This window comes from Cyrtonyx montezumae, unplaced genomic scaffold, assembly GCF_038088225.1.
Source record: "Cyrtonyx montezumae isolate F1298 unplaced genomic scaffold, pur_monq_1.0 scaffold_10, whole genome shotgun sequence".
Taxonomy (NCBI): Eukaryota; Metazoa; Chordata; class Aves; order Galliformes; family Odontophoridae; genus Cyrtonyx; species Cyrtonyx montezumae.
The window spans coordinates 44175036-44199866 of NW_027071826.1; the positions used below are offsets into that span (position 1 = coordinate 44175036).

Consider the following 24831-nt stretch of genomic DNA (forward strand, 5'->3'; position numbering starts at 1 on the left):
TATTACCTCTTATTTTACATATTTTTATAACAAAGCCTTGATGAAAATATTGTTCTGGATTCCTCCTCTTATTTCACAGAGGAGTTATTTCAAGAATTCAAACCCTCAGTTTATCAGCAAATGAACTGGTAAATTTTATTACAGAAGACTATTGAAAACTGGCATACTTCAGAACAAAGTATGCCCTCTCGAATCCACGTGCACACTTGAGTACAAACGCTTCCCAGCTCCCAGCTGAACCGGATATCATAGATCTTCACCACACATGCTTTTCTTTGCTAGAAACTGCTGTAGTAGAGCAGACTGATGCCACAGTACTGTCATGTGAGCTCATGGATTAACAAATCATAGAACGGCTTGGGCTGGAAGGAACCTCAAGGATGATCAAGTTCCAACCCCACTGCCACAGGCAGGGCTGCCAATCAAGTACTAGGTTGGTTGCCCAGGGCTACATCTACAGGTTTTGAAAACCTCCCGGGAAGGGGAATTCACAACCTCTCTGGGCAACTCATTCCAGGACCTCATCATCTTCTTAGTGAAAAGCATCCCTCTGCCATCCAGTCTAGATCTCCCCTCTTTCAGTTTAAATAGATGTGAACAATACAATACAGAGACAGAAGGGAGGCAAGAATAAGTCGAAAGTGTTATAAACAGAGCTATGAAGAGTTGTAAAAACATATGCATGGCTACATTTGTTTCTGTGTATTGTACATTTTCTTGTACTCTCAGAAAGCAAAGTTCAGAGATCTATCTGTTCTGAGAAAAGAGCAGTGAATACTTACTATGTTGTCATGGAAAAAACTCAAAGACTGCTCCTCCTTGAGAATACCCTTGAAGTGATCCAGCACCTGACTGCTGGTGGCCTGAAGCAGGTGGTCAGACCCACACCAGCAGAAGCTCCTCTGCACAGAAGGTGTCAGCACAGCTGGAAGCATCAGCTGCCATGCCATGCCACCAGGTCCTTCCAGGGACAAGAACTCTGACAGTTTGTCTCACAGGGCCTTGATGTAGGTGCACAGATGCTGCTCCAAGCAACTCAGGCAGAAATAAACTGATTCACTGTTGGGAAGAATGGCTAAACTAAGGTCATTAAAATTCATTATTTGATAGATTCAGCACAGCACAATTACAAATCCCAGGGAAGGGCTCTGGCTAATGAAGACACAGCAACTTGTGACAATACACTGCGTACTTTTAGGTTTGCCCCTGGGAAACTGCACAGGATGCTGAGAGCAGTAGAACAGCTACATGACTTGCTAATACTGCTGCCCTTTTCAAGTGACTAAGGTATTGTTTTCTCTTCTAACCATAGCAAGCAGAAAGGTGATATTAGGATAGAAGGCTCCAGGCAATATGTTTCTCTTATAATTATCCATCATTAATGTGGCTTTAGTAACTAACTGCCTTTTGGATATCTTAGAAAAGCAGTCATTGTGAAAGATACACAGATGTGTACACTCTTCCTGACAGAGCTAGCCAAAGTACTCACACAGCTACCTGCCATCACTTACAACCAGTCCTAGTCTAACACAGAGGTCACAGATGACAGGAGACTTCACATGACATCACACCCATCCGTAAGAAGGGTCAGAAGTAAGATCCAGAGAACTACAGATCTCTCAGTCTGACTATGGTACCAAGGAAGGTTATGGAAGATAACCTTGAACGCAATCACATAGCAGATGCTGGACAACCAGGATATCAGGTCTAGCCTTCATGGGTTCATGAAAGGCAGGCCCTGCTTGACCAACCTGACCTCCTTCTATGAAGAGGGAACCTACCTAGAAGATGAGGGAAAGGCTGTGGACATAGTCTACCTAAACTTAAGATAAAACACTGTCTCACAGCATTCTCCTAGAGAAGCTGAAAGCTCATGGCTTACACAAATGCCAGTAAAAAATCCTGGCACAATGGCCAGGCCCAAGGGGTCTTGCTGAATAGAGTTAAATCCAACTCACGAACAGTCACTAGAGGTGTTCCTCAGGGGTCTGTATGGAGGCCAGTCCTGTTTAATACCTTCACTGACAATCTGGACAATGGGGATTGAGTGCACTCTAAGTTTGCAGATGATGCCAAGATGGAAGAAAGTTGATATCTTGAGTGTTAGCAGGCTGTACAGAGTGATCTGGATAAACTGGATTGATGGACTAAGTCTAACTGTACAACTACTTGAAGGGGGTGGCAGCAAGGTGGACTTCAGTCTCCAATGGGATATTATGAAAAATTTATTCTCCAAATAGTCAAACAAAACAGCCTGCACCGCAAAGTGGTACTGTCCCTGGAGATGTTCAAAGAAACATGTAGATGTGGCACTGAGGGACACAGTTCAATGGGCATGGTGTTGCCAGGTTGAAGGTTGGACTTGATGATCTTGGAGGTCTTAATTATCCTATGATTTTAACATAAGCCATAGTCCAGCTTCACACTTCTGTCACCTGTGAGAAACCATTTCTTACTGAACTTCAGGAAACATTATACTATCAGCCAGCACTTGACAGCGTAACAACAATGCTGTAGAATTAGGTGATGTAATTTTCCCCACATTCTTCCTGAAGTTATTTAATTTCACAAACATTACCTAACTCCTTCTCCAGATTCTAAAACAATACATGACACTAATCACAGACTTGCCTATTAAAAGTCTAAAAACATCATTAGCATATCCTTCAATTAAGGACAGGGTGTTCTACTTCCTTAATGGCATCAGATTTTGCCTGCTAAATAACTACAAAGCACCATTATTGCATCCTTCAATTAAGGTTACAGTGTTTTGCTTCCTTAATGGTGACTTAAACAATACACAGGCTATCTGAAAGGATCCACTCCTCTCTCAAGCTACCTGCAGATTTGATTAGCGACACAAAGCTGCTACTGCATGCAGTGGTATCGACAGCAATATGCAAGATACACTCAGATTATCCTGCAAGAAGCAGCACACTTCTACAGTCAATCTCAAATCAAAAGCGAATGCAACTTCCCTCATAAAGTTGCAGTGAGAAACTCTGAACCGCAATTTGAGCATTTTATCAGGAGACAGTACTGATCACCACAGCAATAAATACAAACCAGTTCAGAAGCACAATTAGCTGTCTTTAATGCACCCAAGGAGCAGCATTGCTGTTTCCACGGGAAGCATCATTTCACCATCCTTGAAAGCAGAAGGCCCAATATACAGCTGAGAAGCAGAACAGGTGACTACTGAAAAAGCTACTCTTTAGGTGATGCCTCTGCTCAGTTCAGATGGAGATACTAAGACTTTGAGAAGTAAGGTGCCCCAAAAAGGAGAGACCCTATCTTTAAGATGAAGCTTTGCTAAGATATGCCTGGCAGAGAAATTCAGCTTCTCCTGAGCAAACAAAGGTCAGAGCCAATATTCAAGAGAGCAAAACTGTTGTGTAATTTTTAGAAACACAGCAAAAACAGCACTAATTGATGATGAGCTACTTTTTAAGTCAGCTCCACTTCCAATTAAATCACAAGTGGCATGGCTGAGGACATGTTTTTTTCTGCTTTGCTGGGGTGGCTGGGTTCCAGGCCATCTGCGTGGAATGCACAGCAGGACATTCCACCCTTCCACCAGTATGGCCAGCGGTGCCAGCCACCCCATGAAACCCGTGAAGGGGACTGGGAGGGATCCACTTTTGTTTTCCTGATTTGTTTGTTTGCTTTACTCTGGCAGCAGGCAAAAGGCTCTCCCCTTGCCAAGTTCATTACCATTATAAAATGTTCCCAATTACACTGGGTAGAGCACAACACAGCAAGGAGAAGGGAAAAAGCCCACAAAGATTACAATTAAGCTACAGGACTTAATAAGCCTGCATTCTAGAAAGCAGGTGAGACAGTTGAACACAGAACATTTATTCATGTCAATCAGTTGTTCAAACCAAGTTTTTCAATGACCTCTTTGTTAAACGAAAGAATCATCTAAATGCCACCAGTCTCCTCACTAGTAATCTTCTATAAACCCATCCCAAAACGCTTCTGACATTCCAGTTTTATGCTTACATCTGAGATTACTCATTATCATAGTGAGTTTATCCTCATCTTTTACAAATTTTGATTTGTTACCATCATCTGAAAGATGATAATCTGAGTGAGATGATAATCTGATCAAGCAGCAGTACGCTGATAATGGCAGAGCTAATATAGAAAAACATTATCTTCCTCTAACCCAGTGATACCACAGCCCAAAATCAATCTTTTCATACATGACTGTGTTCTGAAGGAGTGAAAAGCACTACTTAAAAAACATTTCCAAGCACATTACCCATTGCCCTCAAGATTAAGAGCTCAGTGGTATCACTTGCCAAATTCTAGACATAAAGCTGACTGAGACAAGCACAGTAAACACAAAGGACAGGTTCTCATTTGCAACACAGAGTTGTCCTACAACTACTGAGCCATTCAAACATTGCAGGCTTTCCTCCGGAGTAACTTTTTTTTTCCTCTGAATTGCCACTATATCTTACAACCCCAACATACGTCTATTATTCCCACACTTCCCAGACCAGCCAGTCCTGTATCAGCAAGGTCTAAGCTGCAGAAGCCAGGAAGCCTTCCTCTTTGAGGTTAGAGGAACCCACTCACCCACCACTTCCTGAAGTAAAACATAAGGTGAAGAAATCAATGAAGCCTGCTGCAGGCCCTCTGCCCAGCTCATACTTGCCACACAGCTTCTATCCACAAAAAACTCAACACGAACATTTCACACTACTCTCTCACGAAACATTCCAACGTTACTCGACAGAAAAGGCAAAACAGAAGTGGGCTGTAGTCTTAATCAGTTTACCTAAAATAAGCCATTCCTTCTATGGCACTCCCTCTCTGCCCTGAGGGATTTAAAAAGCATGCATGACCATGATCTGACAAGAGGTAATCCAATAAACCAGACAGCTCTCTCTCGCCTGCACAAGGACACAGCTGCTCTGACTCCTCATTTAAGGCCTTGTACATCCAAATGTCTGAAACAGCTCAGCCAGATCTTTGCAGCAATAGGAAGCATTAAGCACTCCTCTAATCAAGGTTGCAATTAGATCCACGTGCAGATAACCAAATCCTGAAGGCTTCTTCTGACACAATGATTAGCAGGGCTCACATTTTTCTCACCTGTCCCTTTTCATCTCTTATTTCTGTTACACTAGCTCTGCTAAAACTTGGTACACTTCCCTAGCAAAATTGTCACCAGTTAATATCTAAAAGCCACCATCTCTCTCCCCCCAGACCCAGATAGATCTGTCCACAGAACAAAAACAGCTGCTCCTGATAAACCTACATGGCTGCATTTCACAATACACCAGGGACCACTGAAGCATCCAGGCTGAGTGCAGCATTCTTGGTCCTGTAACAAGTGTATCAATACACTTGCCTATCACACCCCATAAAGCACATATGGTCCTGTAAAAAAAAGCAAACAATATCAGAAGTTTTAAGAGAACTGAGTCATTTGGTCAGAAGAGCGAATACACTCTGAAAAGCAACTAGGTAACTTCGGGTTGAACAAAATTATAGTCATCTTCAGTGAGTCACACAAAACAAAGTATAGCCAGCAATGAAAGTGAATTCAGAACTTCACTGTATAACTGATTTTAGTTGAGAACTTCATGTCATTTTATATTAGTAAAGTATGATTCTAAGTTATACACTGGATTTTCATATCGTAAATGTTTGGCTGGGAGCACGTAGTAATAGACAGCAAGCAATCCACATCCTACTTGATAGCTTCTCTTTGTTCCCTGACCAGAACCAATTTGCCATCTGCGGCACAGAGAGGGAAGACAGGACATTGCTCTTCTACAGGCACATATTCAATAAGCAGAATTCCATGGGTAAAAGCCACACTTGAAAACAAGCTATGTGCTTTGTTTATCCTAATCTTTTGGTAAAGGGCTGATTTCACCTCATAAGCCACAAAGGGAATCCATTCCTGTCCCCAGGATATATTGCATCCCAGTTGGGAAATGTTAGGTCAGCAGAAAAAAAAAAAACAGCAAGAGATGTAACTTACAGGTTACTTTCCTGTTGGCTATTACCACAGACAGTAACAGAGTAAAAACAAGTGTCTAAATAGCATTCACTTTACTGCTGTAGCAAAGCAACTTAGATGCAAAAGAGATCTAGCCTATCTTCAATGAAAAACTGACAAACTATCATTCCAGCAATTATAATCAGGTTAGAATGGCTAAATTTCAACTAAAAATACTACATTTATGGGAAGTGTGGCACAGCATGTTAAATCCTGTCAGATTAGCACTTCCTTAGAAAATCTAACATACATCCAAACCTATCATCCCAAACTCTCACGAGATCAGCAATAATTAAATGTACTTGAGAAGGATAACTGAAAACTAGCTTTGTTTCTGCAATTGCTCCAGTATTTCCCTATTTACTAAAGCAGGGTACAGCTGGGTGACTACTTTCAATTACTCAAAAACTCGAGGCTTTTACAGCAAGTCTACAACACAAAGACCTCCCAAAGCAGTCAGTACCTCTAGTCACTTCCTCCATCACTACAGCAGCAGCAATCAGGAGCAGCTCCCAGAGCAGTACATCATAACCTTACTTTTGCTAGTTTTAATATTTGTTTTACCCCGAGATATGCATCTGCCCTATCTTCTCCTCAATACCCTAGGAACATTTCAGTGTTTTTACATTTCCAGTGCCAAGTTGTTAATTCTAGTGACTTTCACCACTCCCAGCCATGAAAAGCAACATGGATGCTACAAGAGCAATACCCATGCATCAGATGGGTTTCCATTGCTGTTGATTTTGTGCCATGTTTTCATAAGTCTCATAATTCAGTGTGCTAATGTTTTTGTTCAATATAAATCCAAATGATACAGAATGATGAGCTAAACCTAGCATTTAATTTTCCAAATAAGTACTTGAACATTCTGCATTTTGATACATATGCTAATATCTACTAATTAGAACCACAACAAAGACTTTAAAGATGGGAATTAGGAAGAGGAACTTTCCAAAGCAGATTTATTCATTTATGTGACAAACATTAGCATCACTTCTAAGTACGGATGAAAAATATTCTCAATAGGATAAATTGGAAAAAAGATTAAGGAAATTAAACAAAAAAACTACACAACATTATACATTTGCATTTTAATTCAGTACATTCCATTTCAAACACTGGAGAAAAATTACCTAAATTTCAGACTATTTTAAATAGAAAAGCCCACTGCTTCTCAGTGATGCAGCACAAAAATCTAGGTACAGTATTAAAAATGAGTGACAAACACCATAGAAGGGTCAAATGATGAAATCCTTACTTCACTGTAGTATTATAGGAAAATCTCCTTTATCAACAGCAGAGATAAAAAGAACATTTAAAGGATCAGGAAAGCTCCCATGCTCACCTGCTTTTTACACAGATTAAAGCACTTTTTATCAGCACAGTAACAAAAAGTTAAGGGTTGTTTTACAGCAGTCTATAAAAGGAGATTAAAGTTTATTTATCTGAGTAGGAAGACCCCTAATAAGTAATTTGTATTAGCAATTTAATACTAAAGATCACTGAGACAAGGCTAGGGGTTAATTCCAGTCATCTACCTAGTAGAACTCCTTCAATACAGCGTGGAAAATCCTTCTGTAATACCTAATGACCATCAATCATTCTGCTTCTGTATCAAACCCATAAGCAAAAATATATGAATGTATTTTTAGTCAATATATGCTGTAATACTTAAATAGTTCAGAATGCCAACAACAGTCTGTTACACTATTAGAATCACAAACAATGTCACCTATCAGCAATAGACTACTCAGAAGTGCTTGGTAATGTAAGAATGCTCGTCTTCACACTAGTTACACTAACAACATGTCTAACCATTCACAGCTCTGCAGGCCAGCTTGCCTTGGCAATATGCACAACTGAAATAAGCAATAACAGAATGGAGGTATTCATATTTCTCTTCCAGGCTGCTGCTCTATTTTTTATTTGCAGGAATTCATTGATGGTTACAGTGTTTCATAATGATAGCTTGAATGTGCAAAACCTACTTTTTTTCTTAACATATACACTGAGATAAGAGAAAGGTACAGAAAACAATTTAGACAACATAACATTTGCATTAGGACTAAATACTCCTAAATGCTACGCATTCATAAATCAGTTACCTAGCTGGCTGTTAAATTCTTATGCTATTTAAGGTACATATTTCCCTCGCAATCACAGCCAGATCCAAGCACAAGACATCCTTCAAGCCACGTTCTCAGGAGTGCAAGACTGAATGAAATAACAGTTTGAAAACAGAATGTGCCCAAATTTTTTCATATGCACATTCCCAATGTAATCTTAAAGGAAAATTTAGAAAAGGGGAAGAGAGATGCATGAAGGTCTGAGCTTGTAGCTGGCAATACAAATAAACAGCAGTGAGTGGAAAGAATGACAAGATGATGCCACAAATGCTGCTGCCTAACCGGAAGGCAAAGCCAAGAAGCCCCGCAGGAAACACAAGCAGACTGTCTTATTTCCTATTGCTTTTGCTTTTAAAAGCATCCCCAGTATGCATAAATCAAGATGACACTGGCAGTTAAAAAAGAAGCCCAGCTTAACTCCATAGCTACAAGGCTCTGTTAATCCCTCCCTAACATTCTCACTAGGGTCCCTTGCTTTCTTTTGTTCTTGTAATATCAAGCTACAGCAAAGAAGCTATGACAATGACATACACAAAAGGAATTTGTATTTGCCTGACAGAAACCGGGCAAAAGTTATCTCCATCACAGGTGTGGCAATGAGAACTAAAGTAACCAGAGGCTACTGTGCATATGTACCGTCACTTCAACTTTAGAACACAAATCAGTGCAGCACCTATAGCAGTGAGTGTTGTCAGTGCTTTAATGTAACACAGATGAACATTAAAAAGTTTTTTTTTTTTTAAGGTCTTCAGAATGGCTTATAGTTCATGCATACATTGGCTATGTTCTTCAATATTGCACTCTGCTGGGAGAAAAAACACCATCCAGAAATGAGAGCAAGAGAGCTCACTCGTGAAAACATGCATCTCCTTTGAACTAGCCATGCCAAAAGTAGCCTGACAATGCAACTTTTCTTTGGATAAAATGTATCACACTGAAGTCTATAATGGAGGTTACAAACACGTTTCTGCCACAGTATTTCAGACGAAGTAGAAGCCATTTTTTTAACCCCCCCATCTCCCAATTGTGAACCGTTTCCAAAATTGTTCAAGGAATTTATCAGCAACTGATTTGTTTTAGTAAATTTAGACTGGCTAGAAGAAAAAGGATGAAGGAAACAACAACATTCATCTCTGCAGCTTTCAATAATAAAGACTCAAAACAGCTACTGCTACAACATTTGCTCCCTCGGCACACGATGAGGTCATTCCTCAGAACTTAATAGCAAGATAAAGCACGTAATCTTCCCCAAGAGATTTTGGAGCATACAATAGAACTTGTTCAGGTATTGTATCTCGAAGAAAAAGGGATCTCACTGCAAAGGGCCGCAGCATAAGACAGATGTTGGGCACTCAGACGTTACATTTTTAACTGAGTTAGCTAATCCTACACAAATTCTCATAAAAGCCATAAATATGTTAACGTGCACACAGTGGTTTTGCAAGAACGAAGCCAAAAGAAGAACTGCAGGTTTTCAGATGCCCGGTTCTGAGGAATACAAAAAGGTCACTTCCTACCACTAAATAAACCTGATTTATGCCCAGCCTTATATCAACAAATCAGAGGTAACATTCAACTCAGCTGTTTGAACTTGCTTTGTTATGTATTACTCTTTGGAGTACCCAGCAGAATCGCATTTACTTTATCTAGTTAGATACCATTTGTGTCCTGAACAATACTTCTCCATTAACAGTACATAAAAGAAAGCTGGGATTAGTAACCTAGCACATTACTAACCATAAAGCTTTAAAATTACAATGGATAATTACACCACATACTTAGATTCTCCCTGCACACAAGCAATAAATGAATAAACAAAGCATGGACCCACTGAAACCAAAACCAACACTGCAAGGATCCTCCCCTTTTAAAGGACAGATAATCTGCATTACTGTTTAAACCATTTTAAGTAGCAATTGCATTTAAGAAAAGCAACTTCAATCCATAACCTTTTTGTTTCACATTTCCAGATGCTACAGCAATTCTTAGTGAAGATCTGTAAATAGAAAACTCTGCTTAAATATTAGCATCATAATTGGGAAAAAAAAAGAAAAAGAAAACCACAGAAAATTACTGTAGACTAAATCAACCCTTTAAATTCTAACCAAAGTTCATTATAAAGCTTCAGCTCTGAATACCCAGCAGGAGAATGCAAGTTCTAAGTATTTACACTGTTTGGGAAGCACTACAGATTCAAGTGGAGAAGACAAAGGTCAGTGTACCATCTGGCATCTCTGCAAACACATCTTGAATCTAAGATATTTGTTTTTGAAAAAGCATTATAACAGACGAGCAAGCAACTACAGATAAGAAAAATCACGGCAGAACAGTAACACAACTTACGTACGTAACCAAGTAGCTCTATCTCCAAATACACATTCTATTCTTGCCCATGTTACAGACTCCATCTTAATTCTCCCTTCTCTCTGTGGCAGGAAGGAAAAAGTTGATGTATTTTCACCTCTAAACAACTAATAACAAAAGAAAAGCACATCACGGTGATTCAATATTAATATCCAGGGATATTTCTAATTCTGTAATATCTCAAAACTTATCTCCCAAAAAACAGTTTTGTCTTTTGTCATCTTTATCACTGCACTAATCATTAAAATGACCTACATTCATAACATACGTCTAATGACAGTCAGAGTCCCAAAGGTGACATTTCAACAACAGGGAATGGTAGATACAACAAAGAGTGACTTCAGCATACTTAGGAACCAGATGCTGTAATTCAGGGCTCAAAATGAACCCAAGGATGAAGCATTCTAACAAGTCAGCTGAATCTAGGGGAAAAAAAGAAACAATAAGCTGGACACCATTCATTTTAGATCAAAAAGCTTAAAAATATGAAATTAATTCCTCAAAAAACACCGCAAAAACAGTTGCAGAAGCATTCCACTGGTATCTGATGCTGTTTTTCAAGCTTAAAATCGAGTCACTAACACACTTATCTCTAAAGCCTACTTTTTACAGGAGTACTAAGCAGTACAAATGTTTTAAAAGTTTGAATTTCAGTTTGAATTTAAGTTCCTCTGTAATGACTAGATTTTTATCAAGCATTTCAACTTCCTGCACACTGTAAGGAAATAAGACTGCAAGTACAAGAAAAGATTAACCTTTACTGTGCTGTTATGTAAAGTCATTCTGGATATCTACCTCCGCATCACAGTGCCATGCACAATACAAAACCATAGCCTAGCAAGCCCGATATTCTATTTCTGATAACATGTAACACTGGAGTATTCAGAAGGCTCCATAAATCTCTCAAAATACAACTAATTGCTAACCCTATGTCCCAAGAGAAATCTTTTCTCAGCTCTAACTGCTCAGCTTTGATGCATGGACTAAAACCAATATTATCCTAGCTAGTACAACCGCTGATACTCTTGCTAATGTGGTTAATCTTTACAGAGTTATACATTTAACCTCAGTGAATTATACAGTTCAAAACCGGTACTGTAACTGTATGTTGTACATACTAATTCTTCCTATTAGTATTCCCATCTTCCATTATTATGGAAGATATCAAAATTATTCTTTACTGTCAAAGTAGGCTAGCTTGGCAATTGCCTTGTAAAATCACTTGGTGTTGATGCTCCATTTTTGAGCTCGCTGCCGCTTTTCCACATGAAGCAGAACAAGTATTTATTTGAAACTTAAAGTTAACGTGAAGTTCTTCTCAGTTTGATATTGTAACACAAACCAGAAAACTCATTCTTTCTTGGAAGGTCTGAAACAGTACCTGCTGTGATAGTCACACAGTCATTTTACTCCTAGACTCCAAAAAGAAGGTGCAGAAAAGCAAATCCAAAATGAGAATAAAGAGTAGTAACAGTTTCACATGGCTGTCTGTCACTTTAAAATAATGTTTGTTTTAGCAACCTCCAGTTAACAAGTAGCTCGTGATGCTATGATAACCATTGTCTTCCTTAGAGATTAGACTTTCTGGACAGGTTTCTCATAATATTTTTGCTTTATGCCCTGTGCACTCCACCCACTTTGCATGTCTCCAAGGATCTTAGAGAAACAAGCCACGGCAATAAATTCTGTAAGCAGCCACATTATTATTTTCAGTGAGAATGTGGATTCATTTGGATTAGTAGTTGTCACAGCTGCTTAACTCTGTTTTTTTGCATAAAATAATCGCATGTAATTGGGCACATACTAGCAAAAGAGCTCGGGGACAGTCTCAGACATACTGAGGACCTTACCTTGGCACCACCACTCCATAAGAATGCAACATTTTACACCTAACACCAGAGCCACAATGCATGATTCCTCTTATTTTAGCTAACACAGATTCTACCTATTCCTTTTTCTTAAAGAGTGTTTGTCCTGCAAAGCAGCAAAACTGCTTCTGATAAGTCCTATGCAATACTAGGCACACTATTACTGGGAATACTAATAGGCACATACAAGAAGAAAGTTCACTTGCCAGCCAGTGATGAGGGTCTCCAGCTGTTCACAGGAATTGGCCTTCATCCAAGAGATACTCTCCCTTCAGAGGTTAGCCCTTACATGAGCCTGCCCAGGATCCACCCCTCCTGTCAGGTGGGGAGAACAGGGGAATTGCTTGCACCTATGTCAGCCACCCCCTTCACCAGGTGCTTGATTATCAGTCAGGCCTTAACCTAACAGCTCCCCTACAGTACTCAATATCAAGCAGGTGAAATTAACTCTCTGCAATTAGCTAGTAAAGCTGTGTACCATTTAAGGAAAAAATAAAATTTAGAATAGTAACTTGCAGAATTAAGAGGTATGTAGAAAAAAAAGGGGGGGGGGGGGGATCTTCACATTTCACCTTGCTAGAAACAAAAATTTCTGGGTGGATTTGGTTTGCCCATGTAGTCTGCTGTTCCTTTATTACAATAGCCTTCAACCTCCTCCAAGTCTCATATACTTTTCCACAGTTTATGTAATAGATGAGTAGTTTGACTTCTGGAGTACTTGATCAATATAGTAAGAAAAAGTTGCTAAATTCTAGTTTCAAAGAAGTGGCAGAGCACACAATCAAGCACAGACTCAAAACAGAATCTTTCCCAGTAAGGCACTGCATTGGCCACAAAGGCTGTGCTGATTTGGTAGCTAGGTGCCCTCAAGTTGAGGTCTCACATCATTCAAAAATACATCTGTATTCCTCTGTCTTTCTTCACTTGAGAAAGATCACTGGTATCTTCAGGCCTGACTTGCAAGACCAACAAATTGCACACACTGATTTCTGGCATGACTTTCACTAGAACCTTTGCCTATAAGGTGACAGACTGAAACCACATCCACACCTGAAAATGAAAGTGTGCTAAGTCCATGATTAGATAAATAGATAAAAGCCATGGGACAAGAACTGTTGGCACAGGGATTACGCTGAAGTTCACAGCTACAGGCAATTAAAAGTCACAACAGATACCAATTGAGACAGCATACTGTGTCATACTAGTAACACACTGCAAGCACACACTTGCAAAATAGGCACCTGTGACACATCATGACACAGACATCTATCTAGATTAATGATAAGCTGTTCCTATTGGTCAGTGACACAGGTATGAACTGAAACCAGCAGGATCCAAATTCTCTGTGCTCCAGTTCAATTGGAGATAACTGCTCTACATAAGATACTACTGTGCTCAGTATTGTCATAAAACTATCAAGGTCTTCGTAACTCTAGCAAATTATTACTGTTTATTATAACAACTGAGAAATGATGATGTGCGTGCTAGCAAGGTTGCATTATACAGACAAGCACTTCCCTTCTTCCTATATTTGTGTTCTCCTTGCTCAAATTATATTTGCTCGTTGTAAGAAAAAATGCTGTTCTCAGTGCTGTGGACCATTACTCTGGTGATGTATCCCATGCATCCTCAGGTTTGCTTTCAAAAGTCTTATTTAATTTTAAACTCTACTTAGAAAAGCTTTCATGCAAAAAGCTTAATATAAAAGAATGAATATGAACCATACACTTCAAAACACATTAAAACCTTCACAAAAGTTGTCAGCAGAGTAAGCTAATGTGAAGCTTGCTTAACTTCTGAATATGTCCAAAGAAATATTTAACATCTTTATCTCACATTTTTGGCTTGGTTCAGAAACGTTGAGGAGAGCTAGCACACTAAACAAGTAGAACTGACTATTACAAAGTACATCCTTCTCAGCAGATTTTTGTCTCTTGAAAAATAGAAGCATCCATTTCTTAGAATAGGATGTACAAAGATGACAATTCAGATCTGCTACTCAGTACTGTTTTTTTGAAGTAAATAGAATAAGAAAAGACTAAAAATGCTTCTGCATTAACATGATGGTTAATACCATGTATTCCTAACCAGCTAGCTTAATACGTACTCACTCCACCGCCAAACAAGACAGACACAATTTAAACAAGAACCTTGATTCCATTAACAAGGATGAGGAAAAAAAAGGCCTGTGAATATACATAAACAATATTTTGTCCACCTGAAAAGTTACACCATATACAGCAAACAGCTGCCTACATTCTAGTGGATGACTGGGTATTTCCTGCCTGGAATACAAGCCTAGAAAACACAGGAACTTGAAAAACAACATTAACAAGAACAACCTTATATTGCAATGTAAAAACAGAAATTATTCTTCTAACAAGTTAACCAAGCACACAGTCTACAATCTTTAAGCTAAATACCTAGTTGCATTTGACAAGTATTAGCACAGAATGGTCTTTTCAAAGAGAAGCTCCCATAGTGGTTTTACACCACCAGCTCAAGCCTCAACAGGTTCAAGTAACTTGGACAAGTACAACCACATTCAACAGGGTGGGGCAAGAAAGCCTCATTACAGACACGCTGGGGCTATCGGAACACAAACCACCAAATGCAGCATTTTGAACAGTACTTGTAAACCAAAGCAAAAAACTGCGATATGCCAGATAATATGGCAAATGCCATCATACATCTAGAAAGAAACATTAATAGATGAAATGTCAGGGTGGCCTTCAAAAATCACTCCTAACACATAGAGCCACAATAACTAAATGAGAAAGGGGTAGAATAAGGACAAAAGGACAACTACTGCTAGATATCAATCCAGAAGAGGAATTCTGTGCAGAAACTCCCTCTAATGTTTGAAAATCCATTAGCATAGGGGCACCCAGCAGACCCTCTATCTTGCAAGATTAATACTATAGTTAAACAGAACTAAACAATCATTAGACTTCTATACTATTTTCACTGTTTCTCCTATCCACCTTTTACCAGTCTGAAAGGAATTAGACTTCGACAATCAGCCTGATGCTACTTAAAAAAAAAACACCGCACTATCTTGCCACAAAAGAGAAACACAGAAGAGACCAGTAAGTATGCTAGGACTGCACAGCAACACATCCACCCCAAACAGAAATTATAAATAAACTAAGAAAGTATGACTTGAAGAGAAGAAAACAAAACATTGGAGAGAATAAGGTCTATCTGATGATCTGGATACCCTAAACCAGAACCTGCAAATTCTCCTATTTCTCCTCTGCTAAAAGAAATTCAGATAACCTTACTAAATGGCAAGATCAGTGTTAACCTGTGGTTTTTTGAATGTAGGCTAGTCCACTCCTTAAAATATACACACATATATATATATATATACCATTCCCTTGCTAAATTAGCAGGTGAGATTTACTCAGCCAACACACAGTTTTAGTTCTAATGAAGCTTTGCTCAAGAGAGTCTATTAACATAAACAAGAGATACAGGTCTGCCCTAAAGTTTCTCTTCCTTCTGCAGGTACATCTGCTGCCCTAACAAGTTATTAACCCTCTATCCTCTTATAACCACTGGAAAGCAGTCACACTAGCACTCTGTAAGACATGGCAATCATGAAGGTTACAGACTGGAGTTCCAGAAACACCTACCTATCCTCAGAGAGAAGACTGAATGAAAAGAAAGCTACTTATAATTTATCAGACCTGACACAAACTTGAAACCACAGAGTTTACCCTGTAACCTGAGTCAGGGCAGTCCCATCCACAAAGCAGACACAAAACACCTTGTGTAAAAAAAAAAAAAAAAAAGCAAACCACAACCCTATCCAGTTTTGTATAACCTATTCAGTTATGCTCTATGTCACCAAGTCCTTCCTGAACAACTCCCTGCTGTTTTAAGAAGCACCATACAAAAGAAAGATGGTCTGTAAGTTATGAAATTTTACAATAAATGAGCATTAAAGTCGTGAAATTGAGCAGTAAAAAAAAAAAAAACAGCCTCCAAGTCCCCTCTACACAACCTGTTTCACACAAGTTCTGCAGTTTACGTTCAAACACCAGAAAACATCCCAGGTCAAAATCCCAACTGTTCATTTATGTTTCAGAGTAGAGAAGAAACAGCCATGATACCTTCAATGAACACTGATGATAAAAGCATTCGACACACGTTTCTAACCTGTACAGTGGAAGAAAAGAACATGCAGATACATTCTGAAGAGCTTGGGTTACCGTGCCCAGATCATTTTAATTTTATTCTAACCACCGAAGATGGTTGCAAGAGAACATACTTTTCTGCAAGCTTACATTTTAGCTCAATGGATTTACCATGAATGTTCATAGGAAAAAAAATTATCTGTAACAGTCATTCCTGTCTTGATTCAAGCTTGATTTCTGACATTCTTCAAGGCCTTGACAAAATACATTCAGATTTTTTTTTTTAATTTGTACATTCAGTGCTCATGCAGTCCCACTTTCCAGCTGAAAACAGCTTTGTGGATTGGGTGAAGAACTTTCAACTGAGAGAAATTAATAAGAGTGCAAGACCAGCTTCAGTGAAAGTCACTATTCCCCCCCCCCCCAAACACTAAAATAACAGTACTGCTGTTCAGCAATTTACAGTTACACTCATCCCTATAACTCAGAAATTGAATTATTTTCAATTATTGCACATAACCTCAGGAGCAGGGAGGCTCCTTGAACGCAACTTTTCAAAATGCTGAAGCAGTCAGTCATGAAACCATTCTTCCCTGGGCAGTCTCACTCATGTAGCAACATTCAGTAATATGATCAACATCATGACTGCAAAAAAAAAAAAAAAAAAAAAAAAGAATAAAATAACGCATTATGAAGCTTATCACACTGAAGGATACAGGCTAAATTTTTGCTGTTCTTGTAGAATAAGACCAGTGGGAAAACTACTAAGGAGGGTAGTTAGAAATTGAACTTAATAATCTCACAACCTCATCACCATTTCTGGAAGGCAGAACATGCATTAGAAGTGATGCACAAGATTACTTTGATAGCATTCCACTAGCAGAGACCCACATTAAAGTTTTTTGATAGGTCAGCAGTGATTGCAGAATACACAGATCTGACAAAACCGAGTTCAAACTTGTATACACAGCTATCTAAAAACTCCAGTCTCCTGTTCATTTTACTTTTTCAAGTACTCGTGCTCTGGGCCCAGATCCAGTAAATGTAACAAGATGGAAAATGCCAGTGAAATATGGCAATGCTATATAGGCCATAACGCAGAACAAGGCTTCTCACCTTGAATCAGATCTCTGGATTCAGCCAGACACCCCAAATTCTGCTACCTTCACATCTACATCATGGAAGAGCTAGCACTTTTCTCACACAAATGAAAACTGATTTGGAGTAAATTATAAGTTCTGAATTATACTTAAGTATCTAGTTCACTATATCATGTAGCCAAAAACTAAATGTAACAAACTCACAGGAAGTCTGACAGAATTTTGAGTCCAACATCTGCTCCAAGATATCAGTCAGAGCATCTCACATTTTCACAGATTCTGCAGTTTTTCCACACAGTTCAAGTAGAATATATCATCAGAAAAATCACTAATTATTTTCGGAATATTACCACTAGCAATCATGCCATTTCACAATTACAACCAATTGATTTAAATCCTTGCTGCCACGGAAAAGTAACGCTCTTCTCCCTAACCTTATGCTCCCACCAACTCCCTAGAGCTATTTACATCGCTCAAATGGCCACACAAACATGCCTCAGGAACTCATTCAGATGAGAACTATTCTTGAGAGGAAAAACAGGAAGGGAAATAAAAGATTAGTTTTCAGCTAGATGAGCATCTTTACCTTACCAGCCAGCATAACAGCAGAGAACACACGCAGGTATATGTTAAGAAACACGCAGGTATATGTTAAGAAACACGCAGGTATATGTTAAGAAACTACTGCTTCTCTTTTTGAGCATTCAACTCTTTTAACTAAGGATCCTAAAATAAGATAATCAATTTCATATTGATTGATATATTACCCTTCATCCTAAATAAAATTCTTACTGGAAAAAGAACGCTCTTACAAAACCAAGCCAAGATTCATGTACGTTGTACTGATTGAAGGCAAGTAACTGCCTAACTGATACAAGTCCAGTGGTTTGCTAAAGTAACACAGGTTTCAGTAGGGTTTCTTCAGTATTTCTGCCAACAAATGCAATAAATTGATAACTAATCATGCCAGGACACTTCCAAGAAAAGGCCTTTGCAGTTATCTTTTAGTATTTGTTTCACTATATGGCAGAAAAGCAGTAGTAGCATACTCAGTGATGCACTCGAACCCCTTCAGAACCAGAGAGAAGTAAGAGTAAAACTGAACAGTTCAAACCACACTGATCTTCCTGTCCAGTATGGATTCCTCTTCTACAGCTAGAAGAGTTTCCTTGGTCATCAAACAAGTAGCATCTTCCCACCATTATACATATACCATGTGAATATTACAAATTAGTATTTGAGATACTCCTTTACTTGTGGATGTTATACAAATTGTTTTGACAGGTAACCTCTGGTTTAGCAGAGATAAGGCTCATGTCTGGTGAAAGTACAGGAAATAAAACTGAAGTCTCACTGGTAAACAGTAAGCTGAGTGCAAATGGCTCACAGACAGACCTAGACTTAGCTGGGAAGAGCAATCTGGGGACCCACCGGTAATGATGTTATACCTATGAACAGGAATAGGTAAGGAACATGCAAATACTTCCTGCACGATGGGACTGGACATATCTGTTTTACTGGTTCCAAGTTATTTTCAGCTCCTTCAAAGCAGGGAAAACAACCCACAAAGCCAAGAATTTGCAGAGAATGCAAAGCAGGGGAAACACCTGTCATGAAGTCAGTTAAAAAGCAGAATGGATACACACAGTGCAGCTGTGATTGGTGGGAGGCTGCAGAAGGGCTTATGGGGGGAGGTCTGGCTTGTAAAGACAGGAGACTTTCTTCACTGGAGAGGACTGAAGGGGAGAAAAGCATTCTTTACTGTTACAGCAGCTGAAGAACTTCCAGCATTTTTCCTTTTTGTAGAAAGACTTAATTAGGAATTTTCAAGCATTACTTAGAATGAAAATTATTAGCTACATAGCTTGACATAAAGGTCTGTTAGATATAGACAGCAGCACTACTCTCAGTTCAACTGCATTATACAGAAGACAAACTGACAGCTAAGTAAACAGTGTAATTTCTCTCTGTTCCCACTACAAGATGTGTTCCTCACAATTAATGCATCCTATTCAAAAGCAACAAGGATTTAGCCTAACAGCTGTAAATTAGCATATTGGACTTGTTACTGACTCAGAACTGGAACACTGTGTTTTCTACCTCTAGCTCTCAGCTGTTTTAGCTCAGTGCTAGGACTTCTATGCATAATAATATCGCTCATATTTCACCAGAATATATCTTGAACTGGGCAGTATTTTGAAGACACTGCCATAAATGCAGTATGGAAGACAGCAAGAACAACGGGTTGCATTGCTTTTCTACTAGCCTTCAAAATCACTGTTGGGACACAGAAGATCTGCTAGTTTTGTTTTAGTGCATTGACACTTAGAGCTAAGGCCTTCTGCACTAGACAAATCTACCAGTACATAGACTGAAAGAAGACTTCCTGCACTGCTTGTTAAAAATCATTAACATAGTATATGCTCTAAATGATTGAATTTGAATACAAGTTGCTTTCTGACTACTTGTCCTGGTCAAACGAAGACTATACAAAACAGCATATTATACATTGTGTTTCCAATGGATTAACTGTCATGACAAATTTGCAAGCATAAAGGCTGATTTATTGGATTAGACAGTTTTCAGTTTACAGCTGTATCCACTTGCTCTATGGTAGCAGGCCACAGGGCACCTGAGCAGAGTGAAGATGTCTGTACCCTCTCCAGGCACAATTTTTTTGCTTCTTTCTTTTACTGCCTGTATTTTTCTCATCTTTCTAGGCCACTGATTTCTTACCATCCCCAAAGCTGATGATATGGAAGAACTTTGGCCAGGATATGAGAAAAAGGTAACTTTCAATCATGTTCAAGCTCTTCTTTCACATCACCAAGGCAACACAAGAAGGAACACATAATTGAGCAGTGAATGGTATGACAATATGGGTAGCTGAGACAGTATAAGCAGCAAGGGCTGCAACTTGAACTAAAGACAGAATGAACCCCTATCACACACAGCCTTCTCTTCTCTTCTATACCTTTGTCAAGTCACTGCTTACTCTGATCCTGGAATAACTCCATCCTCTGATGCAGAGGGAATGGTAATATACATCCAACATTAAAGAATCTTCCCTAAAGAGTTTACAGGCAGCATTTCACTTCTTGAAGACACCTAAGTTCTCTTGTACTCACAGTCATTTGAGCAAGAATTGAGAAGCCATTTGCTTTTTTTTTTAATAGAAGCAAAGGAAATAGTTAAAGATGACTCTTTTCCTTCACTAGTAGTCCCTGTTTATAAGGCTGTATGATGCAGGCTTTTCCAGTTGCCTATACAAAGCCCTCCAGCTCATCCCTGCAGAAGAAACTCCTTTCCAGTTCAATTCGCATCTACAGACTTGCTTTGACATCACAACTATGTTGAACTGTTGAAGTTCTCATGGTTCCAGTTATAGCACAGATGCAGCACAAAATAACACCTTTGCTTTAACAGGTAATTCTTGGTTTAAAGAAAAGGGAGGAGCGTAGAAGAAAAGTATTTTAAGGAACAGCTTATCAAATAATGACAGTACACAATCCTCCTTTGATTAGACTAATTTGTTACAGAATCAGACATTGCAGTCAGATATTCAAAAACATAATGCCAAGTCAGGATTATTAGTACCACTAATTCCTTCCCTTTCCTAATTCCTATTCCTCTGCAATTATGAATTATAAAACCAAATTGAAAAGTTTTATAACTGAATAAATAATGCCTGTCCTTGTTGCTACTTTGAACTTCACGAACAGTCAGTGCTATCTGTAACACAAAAGTTTGGAATCTCTTTTAAAGAGTAATATAGAGCTCCATCAAATACCAATGGGCAAAACATTTATGCAATACTGATCTCCAGTGTGAATTGCATTGAAAATATTTTGTGTAAAACAAAAAAGGCTTTCTAAAAATGTATACTTTAAGAGAACTGAAAAGGCCAGAGCCTTTCAACAGTATCATTATTAAGGCTATGCACAGTAGAAAGAAAATAAACTAACCAACCTAGAAAGATAAAAGATACTAACCAACCAGAGAAGTGACTTTGTGTTTAACTTTGATGTTAAATTGAGATCTTATTGTAATGTGCCAACAGCCCATTTTGTTCAGCTTTCTTCCCTACAACTTAACTGGATTTTGAAGCACTCGACCAAACAGAAAACAGCATCCAGAGAAGTTTTGCTGTGCGACAACATAAGCCTATAACTGCTTGTTAATCCATAATAAATTCACTATTGTTCATAAGCTTCAGCTTCCGTTTTTGTATATTAAGCACTCTGAGGCGATCAGAGACACTTGGGCTGCTGCCCTTTGTGGTATGATTAGAACTCACCCTTCCCCCACACTCCAGAACATGACTGGAGGGGAAGACAGTAAGGAATAAAGCAGATATCACTCTAAATCTTCTGTAGGGTAAACACAACAAGCTTGAAGGGTAGAGATCTAGAACAGAAGCAACTTGTTATTGCTGCCTAATTTAACACCCTTGCACTTGAAGATTGATATCTCAGTAATATGAAGTTGAATACAGACAGCATTTCTTACACTGAACATTATGAAAGCATAGCTGATAACACGATGGATTATTGCAAACAAGCACACAAAATTGCAAGTTTCATGCAATAAAATTAATAAAATTGCAAGCCAGCACGTTACTCAAACAGTACAGAATAAGAAAGATCAAGGTACTTTTATTAGTGACAATATTCATTAAGCAAAGAGTGATTGTCACCATGAGTGTCAACGCCAAGATGCATAGCAATATGTCTTGCTCTCCTAAGGCACAACAAGCAGCAGACACAAGATCTGAGAGGTTACTGGGAGCAATTTATTTTCCCACTATTTCTACTGCCCTTCCCTTTGCACATAAGAGAACAGCTGAAGTTTACAGTGGAGAAAGGCTGAGTGAGCAACATTACTCAGACTTCTGTTGAGACAGAAAAACATCTTTACTTTCTTTCTCAGTAAACAGCAAGAAGGATGTTTTCATTTACACTTTGTTGCCAACAACAAGAATAATGTAGGCAGCTTAACGTCCATCAGGCCTCCCTCCCCTTTTCCCTTCAAAATATCAATGCTCTCTCTTCCTGCAGCATCACATCTCCCAACCCCTTAAGAAATCTACAAACAAAACTCAGATTTACTCAGATTTAAGAAGAGCACTGGTGGGTTTGGTCAAGCAAGAAATATATCAGGAAATAGCTGAGAATGAATACACAATGTACAAGTGACTCAGGATCCATTCTTACACAATGGGAAAGCAGGCAAGCCTTTTTCCAGCATGATGGATCCACACACTAAGGGAAAAAAAAACAAGTATACAGCAATACCAATTTTTTCACAGTAGCTTCAAAAGACCTAAAATATTTTCTCAGGAGGAAATTGATACCTTAACACACTGACAGTATGGCCAAACTCCGCTTTGATTCTTTCCTGCTTTACAACGTAATTTGCACAAAATAAGTACCAATGCATAACTGAGCCACTTTGGCTGATGCAAACATTCTGCCAAGCATTGACTTTCGCTTTTTTCTAATTGTAGCACAGTGCTGACACTTCAACTTCTACTAAGAAAATAAAAACAAGCCACCTGTGCTGTATGGTTGTCATGAAAAGAAATATCAAAACCAGCCACATTCACTGAGCACGTCAACACAGTATAGGTCGGAGGGCTGCAAGACAAGAACTGCTGTATGTGGCATAGAAGGCATCTCCTTTCACACATTTCCAATTCTGCTGCTCAGCCTGCTGGAGGATAACCCTACTCCACAGATACTGAGTGTTCACATCCATCAGACTCATGGGTCAAGCTTGAAGTCAAGCAGAGCTGGTACTGACAGTTGGTTCAAGAGGTTTTTTTTACATCTGTTTTGAAGATAATTAGCAAGTGCCATGCTTTCAAGAGTTATGCTGCAGATTAGAGGCAACACAGGCAAACACGTACAGTCTTTTTAACAGGTCAAATCTAGCAACTGTGACAAAACAGGTTTTCACATTGTATCTCTAGGCACATCACACAAGCAAGGTGACAAAGATGGCTTTCAGGCTAAGGATTAAATCACTGTTTAAAAAAAGGGAGAAAAAAAGATCTGCAGGCAGCAGAAACCGCTGTGAGTCTAGTTGAGCTGAAGCATAGACCTACTGCTCATGTGATTTGGAAGCAGAATTATTCACAGTTCACCTAAGCACAGGTCACGAGCACAGCTCATGCAAGCAGCAACCAGACGCGCTCCTTCAGACAGCGCTGGTGTATCAGGGCACTGCCATCAGCAGCACCGTGCTCTCCCGCACTGAGCTTCTCAAACCTAAAACCAGCAGCCAAGCGCTCCCTCCTGTCCTCCGCGCAATTAGCGCTGTTAATCCCGGACAACCCGAGCCCACCGGCGCGGGTTTGGTCTCAGCCTCCTCTTCCTCCCCACAGAAAGCCGCTCGCATTTCGGCGAGCCCCCGTGCCCAGCGCGAGGTGACGCGGTCCCATCCCCGCGCTCAGCCGGCAGGAAGCGCTGCGCCCCGCGACGCCCGCCCTTCCCACGGCCAAAAAAGGAATGAAAACTTGACTTCTCCCGACGGCCGAGGCCGGCTCCTCCGCACCTCTTCCTGCCGTCCGTCCCGGCGGGCTGTCACACCCAGCGGCTCCGCCCTGCGCGGTGCGGTCCGGCCCGCCACCCGCCGTCCCGCGGCGCCGTCCCGCGGCGCGCGCCCAAAGGTTCGCCCTCGCGCCCCGACGGCTCCGCTCGCACCTGCGTGGGAAGGCGGCCGGCCGCTCCCGGAGGGAACGGGGGCCCTACTCACCCCATGAGCCAGTCCATGGCTGGGTCCCGCCGCCCCGGGTGGCTCCAGCGGCCGCCGCGTCCTTCTCACCGCCCGCTCATGAGGTCCCCGCGGGCCCCGCCCCAGCGGCTGGCTGGCGGCCCGGCGGGCGCTGCCCGGCTGCGGCTCCGCTCGCGAGGCGGCCGGATCCCTCGCTCTGACACTCGCGCACTCCGGCGGCCGGAAGTAAACACACGGCGCTCGCCCCGCCCCGCCGGCCGCCAACCCGGAAGTGTCCCCCTCCCTCCCCGCGGCCCCGTGCCTGGCCGCCGCCCGGTGCACGCTGGGAAATGTAGTGCGGTGCTTTTCTTCGCGCTGTCAGTGTCGCTGACCGAGAGGACAGATCTTTTCGGTTCTAAACGTCCAAGCGGGTTGTTTCCACAGTCGTAGGCATTTATTGGTGTGTAGTAATGCGGAAGTGTGACATCCTTCTCT

The 24831-nt window shown here is 40.2% G+C and overlaps 1 protein-coding gene across 1 annotated transcript in view; it reads right to left on the reverse strand.

Annotated features, from left to right (window-relative positions):
- The window catches only part of MOB2 (MOB kinase activator 2), a 108296-nt gene extending 83728 nt beyond the window's left edge, over positions 1-24568 (reverse strand). Inside the window, exon 1 of the mRNA XM_065755174.1 lies at positions 24379-24568. Within this exon, the coding sequence (XP_065611246.1) occupies positions 24379-24395 (17 nt within the window). The 5' untranslated portion in view covers positions 24396-24568. The remainder of the gene's footprint in view (positions 1-24378) is intronic.
- Between the last annotated feature and the right edge of the window lie 263 nt (positions 24569-24831).